We start from the raw sequence: 10,810 nt of genomic DNA on the forward strand, positions 1-10,810 counted from the left end.
GCTTTTTCTGGTGAACAGGGCTTTTTTTTGGCGAAACAAATAATTTTTTCACCAAAAATGATATTCGCTGTATTCAATGATCACTGTTTGCTGCAATTTGCTGGTGTATTTCAATGGGGTATTGACTAATTCGCCAAAACTGTATTCAATGCTAGAATGGAGAAATGCTTTCACCGTGATTTTCGCCGAGTTTCATCAATTTGCATTTGACATCTTTTTTAGGTGAGCTGTAATGTGTACTTTTAAAATAAATGTTTTCTATTCATTTTTTTGGTGTCTAAAAATCAGTTTATTTATTATTTGAAGGATCTTGCTATTTTTATTACTTGACATGCACCACATAAATATATTTAGATTTTTTAGTTTTTTTCTTTTTCTTTTGCCATTACATATGCAAGGGGGGGGGGGGGGGGGGGGGGGGCGGGGACCCGCTCATTAAATATGCACTGCGCGAGGTCCCACTCATTACATATGCACGGAGCGGGACCAGCTCAGCGCTGACTGCTGCCTGGATCCCCTGGCCCTCCCTGCAATGAATAATTGTGTGCTGCAGCCCTCCGCAGCGGCCGCCCTTTTCCCCTCCTGACTGTGCAGCGCCGGACGCCCGAAGCGTGGCGAGCGGACGCGGATACCTTCACAGGTAAACGGGTCCCTTCGCGGGCTTCACAGGTATCCGCGTCCCCTCGCGGGGCTCGCTGCGCTCGCCACGCTTCGGGTTCACGTTGATCGTGGAGTGTCGTTAACAATTTGGGGGGCCATTTCACACTTTAGGGTGCCTATTTGGCCTCTGTGGGCCATTTAACATTGTTTCCTATGGAAAAATCGGGTCAATTGAGGCATTGAACAGAAAAATCGGGTCAATTGAGACATTTAACATTGTTCCCTATGGGAAATCGCGGCCATCGCGGCGGTCGTGTCGCACCCGATTTTTTAGTGCATTAAATGCCCGCGATGGCCGCGATGGGCGCCATGCTAGGTAAAGAGTACCGGGTCTTTTTCGCTGTCAGGGGCAGCGAGCCCCTGAGGCGTTGAATATGGTGAACGGCAGGGCAGGCGACGAATCAACATGACAGCAAAAGCCCGGCGAGCGCAGGCAAAAGTGTTACAGCATACACTGCCTCTGCGCTCGCTGGAGCATTGAATAGAATCGATTGTTTGCAGGGGAGGAGCAGGGGGGAGGGTAATCGGTCTCCAACCATAAATACCCATTAACAGCCCACATTGTGCCTAGTTCTGAATTGGATGCAGACACTGTTACATCTGCATCTTATACTATGCCGCAGCTGGTATTCACTAAACTACCACTTGCAGCAACTTAAGACAGTGAATTTCTGTTTCTGTGCATCAATAGTAGGTGCAGTTACTCCCGAGAATATGGCATCGTGTGTGAGCAGTTCAGGGTCTATGGATGCACCAGCCTTTAATAACAAGCCCACATCAGCTTTGCGACTCCTCTGTTAATTCACAAAAATGAACACTAAATTCTACTGATCCTGCATCTCTGAGCACTCATGATGCATGCAATGTGCGCGTGCGGTATTGACCACCCATCTGACTCTGTTTTAGGCAGGGCTTAAAGTGGTCTTGGAGAGGTGTTGGGACTCCTTCCCCTACCCCCCCATCCCCCCCCCCCCCCCCCACACACCTCATTAGGCAGAGCGTAGACCAATGCCAGGGAATTTGTGTCCTACCTCCCATAAAGGGATAATGGTCCCCAAGGAAGGGGGTGTGGTCACACAATGGTAACTCCAATAAAAATTACAGCACACAGTAGCACAGGCATGTCCACAATATGGCCCTCCAGCTGTGGTGAAACTGCAAGTCCCATCATGCCTTGCCACAGTTTTGTTATTAGGGAGTGCTAAAACTATGGCAACTATGGGACTTGTAGTTTCACAACAGCTGGAGGGCCATAGTTTGGACATGCCTGCAGTAGCACAGTCATACACATTACACCACATGTAGTGCCCTTAATTCATATTAAATTATACAGTAATGCCCCTTATACACATAATGGGGTTATTCTGGTTGATTCACTGGGATGCGTATACGCATCCTTGCGAGTCAACCTAAACCCGCCTTGCGAATGGTGGCTTGCCAACCATTGAATGATGTGGAACGTCCACACATATCTAAGAGTGGTCTGAGGCACCCTTACATATGTGTGCAGGTCCTGAAGGAAAGGGGAGGGCAGCTGACATCCGGTAATGTCAGCTGCCCACCCCTGTCATGACCTCATTAGCATGAGAACGCCCAGTGTTCTCATGGGAATCCCCATAAAACACTGGGCGTACACATATGCTAATGGTGCCGCTCCACGCCCCTACTCCTGGGTGCACGCACCCTGCATATGCACATGAGCAGAAATGCACATGCGCAGTAACAAAACATCGGTCCCTGTGTGAACGAATGGCAGTTGTGAAGAGACCTGAATAAGGTCCAATGTCCACAGTTGTGATGTGACTCCAGCATCTCACTGTCCATGACCTTCAGCATCTCTATGCCCTGTGTCCCTCCAACAGCTTCCTCATCTCTGAGTCCCTCCAGCCCCCTCTCATCCTGTCTACAGCATGCTCCTCTTAGTGTCTCTTCTTCATTTCAGCGGTGGTGATGGTATGACATCACATACGCTGTGCCGGAAGAAGAAGCCACTGGGACAGGCTTTTCTTATTGAATAACTGTTCAGGTCTGTGGTAGAGAGGTGGAACTCAGTTCCCTCTACCATTAGAGGTTGTGGAACTCAGTACTACCCTGTTCCCCCTTACTTTAACCCCTGGTTTTAGGAACATACAGTAAGCCACATTGTATATACACTAGAATGCTATTGGTCCAAGCGGTCTCTATCCCTCTTAGCCTTCCCTGATGCTGTACGCTGATCTTCACTGATGCTGGCTTCCCCTGAGGCTAGAATTGAGTCAGTTGGAAGTTATGGTTTCACCATGCTTTATTTAATCCTTTCTTCGCTTTAGAACGTGTCTTGCAACGTCTTGGCCAGACTGTCCTACACTGACTCACCAGCCCCTCTGACTCATACCCTGCACGCATAGATTTTATAAGACACGTGGAAGACCAGCGGAACATAATGTACTATATCACTGGAACACTTAATACATCAAATGCATTAAAACAGTCTCTCTGGTGTGTATGTTGTGCATATTATTATTAGAGGAATTTGCATTTGTCAGAAAAGCAGCAAATATGACATTTATTGAATAGGTTTCATCTAAAAGCCAGTATTTTAACATTCGAGAAATTCGGCACATTCAACAGTTGAAAAAACAAAAGAGTTTTGATGTCAAAATGCATTAGACAGTGGCAGGGCTGCCTCTATGAATTTTGGGGCCCAGGACTTATTTCCAATCTGGGCCCTTCTGGGCCCCTCTGCCACCTCCCCTCACTTATCGTCTTCACTTAGGTCCTGAAGCACAGGCTTCTTCGATGCAGGACGCCAGCAGCCAATTTAAATGCAACACCTGCTGGTGAGCCAATCAGAGCTTGTGTACCCGCAGCCGCTCTAATTGGCTAACACAGTGCACAAGCTCTGATTGGCTCAAAAGCCGGTGCAGCATTTTAATTGGCCACCGGCATCCTGCATTGAAGAAGCAGACAGCACAGCGGAGGCAGTCGGGGAAGGGGGGTGGTTGCAGTAGGCAAAATAAGCTGCCTGGGCCCTTCCAGAGGCCGGGGCCCAGGACAGCTGTATCCACAGCACCCCCCTGTTGGTGGCCCTGGACAGTGGGACACACGCAGATTGAATAGGCAAAAGCAATTCAACTTTTTATTTCTGACAAACAAAAATGTTTTTGCCAAAACACCATTTTTCACTGGGATTGAATACTAGGTGTTATTAGTATAATAAGCATCGGTGCCGTAAGGAAAGGTGTGCGGCTGCTCAGGGTGTGATCGGCCAGTACCTAGCTGAAGACCTCTCCCTCTTCCAGGTCGCTGTTTCCGCATTATGAGCCTGATTCTGAGTTGATCGCTGATTATCAAATTCACAGATCGAAGTCATTTTCGAATGACTGTGGTTGCTGTGGGCAACATCCCATCATCAGTAGAACTCCCATCTGAGTACATTTAGTAATTTACTCCTACTTTTATGCATTTGCAGGGGAGTTCTGGCTGGGCCTCAGGAAAACCTTCTGCATTCTAAACCAGAAGAACACCAGCTTCATGCTGAACGTTGCCTTAGAAGCCGAGGACGGAACGTTAGCTTATGCATCGTATGATAACTTTTGGATCGAAGATGAAAAGACCGCCTTTATCATGCATGTTGGACGCTACTATGGAACTGCAGGTGATAATATTTATTATTCTTAGGCGTGTTGGACTAGTGTGTGTGTGTGTGTGTGTGTGCGTAATGTATCCATAGAGATATACACATCAATAGAATGCTTACTGCGATAGGCCAACTGATTGTTAATCACAGCATTAGAATGTTTGCACAATTAAATAAATCCACCGCTCAGTCAGGGCCACCTTAACTTAGCACAGGCCCCCATGGCAAAAGAATTTGCGCCCCCCCCCTACAACCCCCACACCTATATGCAGCAGCGTGGATCTGGGCAGAGGCGTCCCAGACAGTAGCGGCTGGGAGCCTGTAGCGCTATTTGCCGGGGGGGCGGGAAGCGCTGCTGAATTTGAAAACATTTTGAAAAGATTGGCCAGACGCTGGTTGGCTGAGAGACAGCCAGTCAGCGTCCGGCCAGTCTTTTCAAAATGTTTTCAAATGCAGCAGTTTCACCACCCGGCAAATATCACTACAAGCTCCCAGCCGCTGCTGCCTGGATCCCCACTGCCTGGATGCCGTGGCAGCTCCCCGGGGCAGGTCCATCTTTCGCATTGGGGGCCCCTAGAATCCTTGAGCCCCTGGGCAACTGGCCATGAAGCCCAATGGGAAAGACGGCACTGTGCTCAGTACCTCAACTAGCCTCCCTCTCCATTCCCCTCCCTCCACCCTCAGCCACCTGAAACACCCTGCGGGGTGAGGAAGCAGCTTCTTCTCAGGCCTTGGCTGGGATACGGGGCTACATGAGAATTGGGGGCATAGCTAGAGGTAACTTAGGCAGCTACTACTGTCTGCACAAAAGCCATTTTGAAGGCAAGAGTGATGTGTGTGTGTGTGTTTATATATATATTGATTGGCTGGTTGTTTATCACTCTCCATTTTATTACTTTTTGATGCTTGATACATCGGGCCTCAGTCAAAATCGCCCAGCCTCCAGCCGTGTGTACACCCCTTTAGAATGATAAACTAACAGCTGCCCATACATCAGCAATGGATTGGGGCAATTTGACAATTTTGCCCTTAAAAAAGTGGTTCCAAACCCTGGTTCTCAAGAACCCATAACAGCTCACATTTTGGAGGTCACCTATGGATTATTAAAATGTGACAGCTGGTGAATCACAGTGCACCGGCTGGTTGACTTGGAAACCGTGAACCACTGAACTAAACCATCATTGATGTACGGGCTTCCCCAACTGACGAATGAGATCAAAAAGTGACAGTGGCATTGCAGATTGGCTTGGATCATCTGCAAAAGAATTGGATTTGAAATTGCTAATGTATGGTGTCAATGGGTGTTTTGTGTGACTGTTTTGACAATCATACAATTCTTCTGCTGAATATGACCGCTATGGGGATTACAGTTAGGTGTTTCAGATTTGAAGATCCAATGTGAAGATCCAAAATATCTGCAAATCACTGGTATATGGGGGTCATTCTGATTGACTTGGTAAACTGCAAAGCTCGCTCAGTTGAGACCGGAACGAAGAGAGGGCAGGTGACTGACGTAATGCATACCCTCCAACATGACCCATTCCATTAGGTACAAAATGCTCTGTTCCTGGACTTCCCTGCCAGTGGCAGTTACAGAGGTGAGGCTCCAGCACAGTCCAATATTCAAAGAGGGGGGTCACATCAACTGCCAGTGAGTCCAGGACAGTGATGTTTGGGGTGGCAGTAGGTGTGGTTCCCCTTTTTGAATATTGGACTGTGCTGCAGCCTTAACTCTGTAACTGCCACTGGCAGGGAAGTCCAGGAACAGAGCATTTTGTACCTAATGGAATAGGTCATGTTGGAGGGTATGTTAATGTGATGTCAGCCGCCTGCCCCCAACAGGCATCGACCCACCCGCATACCCATGTTCCCAGTCTGGGTATGCACATGCTCAGCAATGCGCATGCTCAATCCCCGACCATCGGGGCAGGTGCCGAATTCGGCACACTGAGTGTGAACCAAAATCGGCCCCATATCTGTAGTGTATGGATGCAAATTGTAAGACTGGGAAATTGTGCAATCGAGGGAGAAATTGCATAATCTTCAGAACATGGATTACAGATTGCTGATGTATGGCCAGCATAAGAAAATAGAGAATAGAACATGGTATTGGTGGTTATAAACCGATGCTCAGATGCCTGTGTGTGAATCTTTATTTATTCCAATATCTTCTGTTTAGGCTTCCTTGATATAACATGTCTCAGTGGGTCTGGCAGGAGCTTCCATAATACAAATGCCGCCAGCACAAATATGCATACGAGCAATGTGCGGGGTAGTAGATAACGAGCCGCATAGCACTGCAGGCGGCAGTTGTGTTGCCGAGTAACGTACCTCTCTGGTACTTGATATGCCTGTGAAACAGGACAAGTAATGTATGTTCTGGTGTATCTCAACCACCACTCTATTATCTTGGATGTCTCAGACTTACCTCACCTAGGGCTATTTAATTAGACCCAATGCCAGCACTTATTGGGGATTTTGAGGCAGGCGAACCAAATCCATAATAAGCAGCTTTAATTGATGATTCAGCTGCGAAAATACAGAGATTAGTGACTTCACAGGGATCCTATGTGTTTTCGCATGAAAAAGAAATATTTTTCAGAAAAGAAAATGGGGGCTTATTGGAAAATCAGTGAAAAAAGCCGCCTTTACATACCGAGTTCCTTTTTAACTGTAGATTGTAAGCATTCTAGCAGGGTCATATTACCTCTCTGACTGTCTGCAATTAGTCTTGTTTCTACTGTTTTCGCAAGTGTAAAGCGCAATGTAATATGCGCATGCTGTATAAGTAACTTAATAAAGTAAAAAAAAATAGTATAATAATAGTACTAATACTACTAATAATAAAAACTAGAATGAAAAAATAAGCTAGTTAATTAAGACATAATATTAATAATAATAAAAGCTAGAATGAAAAAAGCGTACTTGTGTAGTTTCACGGCGGCAGTTACGCCATAAGCGTAGCGCCCCTGTCAGAATCAGCGTAGTTTTTGCGGCCAGCGTAGTTAGCGTCAGGGGCAAACGCAGGATTTTCAGAAGGGGGTTTCCAGAGAGGCGCGGAGCAAAGCACGGAGATGGACACTTAGGTGAGTGCCGAGTCAGTTAAAGTATTATAGATAGACCAAATGTATATAAATAATAATAATTATATATATATATTTAACAGCAGTGTAGACCCCTGGGCGTAGCAATGTATTGGGGCCCCTACCGATCCTCCAGCGGTAGGGGGTGCTATGAGCGGAAGCTTTGATGTCCCGCAGGTGGTAGGGGGTATTATATCAACCACTCAGCATGTAGGGCCTGGATCAGTAATTTCCACTAATTACACCTTTACTGCACAGATAGTTGGAGAAGGGGGCATTGGGCTGAATGAAGGGGCCCTGATACATAACTTCCAGGGTGGTAGAGGATGTTTAATATGCAGAGGAGGGGTGTAAAGTGGAGTGGGCTTATTATTCATAATTTTCTGGTGGGAGGACAGCTTCCTTGACTGCAGATATCTCCAGTTCCCAGAAATAGATTTCTTAGATTTTAATGGAATTAAAAACTAGAGAATCCCACCTACCAAATGATATTGGGCACTAGGGGATCAGAGTTCAGGAGACAGAGCAATCCGCCAATGAGAATATAAAACTACATACCAGGTTGTGTGGAGCTGGAGCAGTAACCAGCTGCTGGAAGGCTGATATCTCTGGTTCTGGAAACAGTAAAGACAAGCTACTAGTGTCCTTCAAAGGGGGAGAGTCCTAGCTTTTGGAATATACCCTCAGAAAAACTCTGTCAGACAGAACCTGAAATATCTGACTGGGAATAGCAATTAACAGGCTTGGATGGGGACCACTCGTTTGAAGTCAGATATCTCCGGTTCCCCAGGGATTCCTGGGGGGTTTCTGGGTACTCAGAAACCCCCCCTGCGTGTGCTACTGTGCGTAGTCAGTCAGAAGTAGCGTAGTCAGTCAGAAGTAGCGTAGTGTTCCCGCAGCCAGCGTAGTTAGCGTAGTCAGTCAGAAGTAGCGTAGTGGTACCACCAGGGCAGGCGACAGGGGGGGTCAAAGGGGACACTCGTACCGGGCCCGACCAGTTGAGGGGCCCCAAGACTTTGAGGGACTGAGGGTCTGAAAGCATGGCTGCCTAATCACTCGTCTGGCTACCTGTACTAATGAGTTTAGTGACATCACGCAACACACTAAACCACACAACACACAATGCTGTGCCCTCTCATCTCTGCCCTCCTGTATTATATTGCATTGTAAATATTAATGATCTATTTACTTCTAATAATAAAAAAATACATTCAATATGCAATGAAATAAGAATCCGCGTTCAGTGTTGGGGGCCCCCCAGAGATATCAGTGTTCCGGGCCCCAAGATTTTTGTTCCAGTCCTGGTTACCACGGCCGCTTAAGCGTCCTTGTCAGATCCAGTTTAGTCAGTCAGAAGTACTGTTAAGTTGCTTTAATTCTTATTATTATTAACTAAAATCCAGTTACAAGTTAACACATGTCGTCATTACTGTCTCAGATGTATGATATGACAGGTGTGAATGTGTTCCTGAAACACCCCCACTATCCACGGCAGCCTGAAGCGTGGCGAGCGCAGTAAGCCCTACGAGTGGACATGTTACGCGTCCTCCCATCCTTTTCACACCCCCACTATCCACGTCGGCGTGGAGTCGATTGTATATAGTGTGGCGAGCGCAGCGAGCCACCAAGCCCGAAGCGTGGCGAGTGCAACGAGCCCCGCGGATTACATTACATGTAATCCGTGTCCCCTTGTGGGGCTCGCTACGCTTCGGGCTCGGTGGCTCGCCACACTATACAATCAACTCCACGCCGACATGGATAGTGGGGGTGTGAAAAGGTCGGGAGAATGTTTAACGTGTCCTCTCGCCACGCTTCGGGCTACCGTGGATAGTGGGGGGTTTGAAAAGCCGTGGATAGTGAGGGCTTCAAATCGAGGCATTTGCCAGTATGTAACATGGAGCCTCCTTCTTTGTGAATGAGACGCACTTGCGTCTGCACCCCCGCTTTGGGCAGGAGACGCACGCGCTACAGAACCCCTAACCCTGTCGGCAGGGTTGCTGTACCCTGCCGAAATAGCTACTCAGACGCAGGAGTGTCTCATTGCTGGAGCATCTGAGACGCTCCTGCATCTCAAACAGATGGAGCTCCTCTTCGCCGGCGCCACCATGATCCCCTCTCCGCCAAAGAGAGAGTGGATCATGCTGTCGCCGGCGGTGTGAGAGAGGCGCTGACTAGGCTTGCCAGAGACGCCGGGGACAGAGATGCAGTTCCCGGCAACAGTACGGTAGTTACTTGTGTAGTTTCACAGCAGCAGCCTATGCTGATAACGTAGCTTAGGCTGCCGCCATGAAACTACACAAGTAAGGCAGCCGTTGGGCTATGCTGATAAAGTAGCTTAGGGTGCCGCCGTGAAACTACACAAGTAAGGCAGCCGTTGGGCTACGCTATTAGCGTAGCTTCAAAGGTAGTGTAAGCTGCCGCCGTGAAACTACACAAGTACCGAAAGAAATAAGCCAGTTATTTAGGACATTATCATAATAATAATAATAATAATTAAATAAATAAAACGTTTATTAAAGCATATGCATTGCAGAAAGAAAAACACAGAAAAACAAACATATATTTACAAATCTCATTTTATCAATGTCATTTTATGTGCAGGTGATGCCATACGAGGTAATAAGAAAGAAGACAACCAGAATGCAATGCCCTTCAGCACGTATGATGTGGACAACGATAACTGCTATCCCTCCTGCACCTTCAACGGCACCAAAGTGGCCAGCTGCAGTCAGCACAACAACAGGAGCGGCTGGTGGTTCAGCCAGTGCGGCTTAGCGAATCTGAATGGTTTCCACCGAGTGACACGGACTGTAGAAGTATCGGGCATTCACTGGGACACTTGGAAAGAAAACAATTCAATTATCAAAATTAAATCTGCTTCAATTAAAATTAAGAGAACTCATTACCCCCTTTTTTAAATGATTACCTTTCTCGTGGTTGTTAATATTATATGAATACTGAATATACAGAAAAAAAACTTTAATTGAAACTGGAAAGTACAAGAAACTTTAACACCTTTAAAGTAATATTTTTTTTATTCTGTGTACTTATATATTTCTATTATTGGTGGTAGTTTTAGTTTTTTCTTTCTTTTTACTCTCATGGCATTCCCCTAATGGAATATAAGGTTTCCAGTCCAGAGTATTTTACTGCTAGAAAATTTAATTAAATTCCACATGGCAATTTGCCTTTTGTATTGTTCATTGTCAAAATGTAATAAACAGAAGCTATAAATCATGATATTAATCCTCCTCATTCACCCAATTGCACAGATAATTATATCCATTCTTACTTGTGAAGGGTCTATTATGCAATGGAGTTTGAAATTAGGCGATGTACAAGGTATAGTGGCTATCATTAAACAATCCTTAAAGTAATCCAAGGTATAAAATGAATAAGCACGGACACATGCAACACTGAGAATGGACTTTAGAATTGAAAACCGCCT

General features: G+C 46.4%; 1 protein-coding gene across 1 annotated transcript in view; it reads left to right on the forward strand.

Moving 5' to 3' along the window:
• The window catches only part of ANGPTL5 (angiopoietin like 5), a 50,152-nt gene extending 39,569 nt beyond the window's left edge, over positions 1-10,583 (forward strand). The window contains exons 7-8 of the mRNA XM_083171338.1: positions 4,112-4,297; positions 9,964-10,583. Coding sequence (XP_083027464.1) covers positions 4,112-4,297; positions 9,964-10,280 — 503 coding nt within the window. The 3' untranslated portion in view covers positions 10,281-10,583. The remainder of the gene's footprint in view (positions 1-4,111; positions 4,298-9,963) is intronic.
• The last annotated feature ends 227 nt before the right edge of the window (positions 10,584-10,810 follow it).

The sequence above is a fragment of the Crinia signifera genome, chromosome 2 (assembly GCF_055691185.1).
Source record: "Crinia signifera chromosome 2, ASM5569118v1, whole genome shotgun sequence".
In the NCBI taxonomy this organism is placed as follows: Eukaryota; Metazoa; Chordata; class Amphibia; order Anura; family Myobatrachidae; genus Crinia; species Crinia signifera.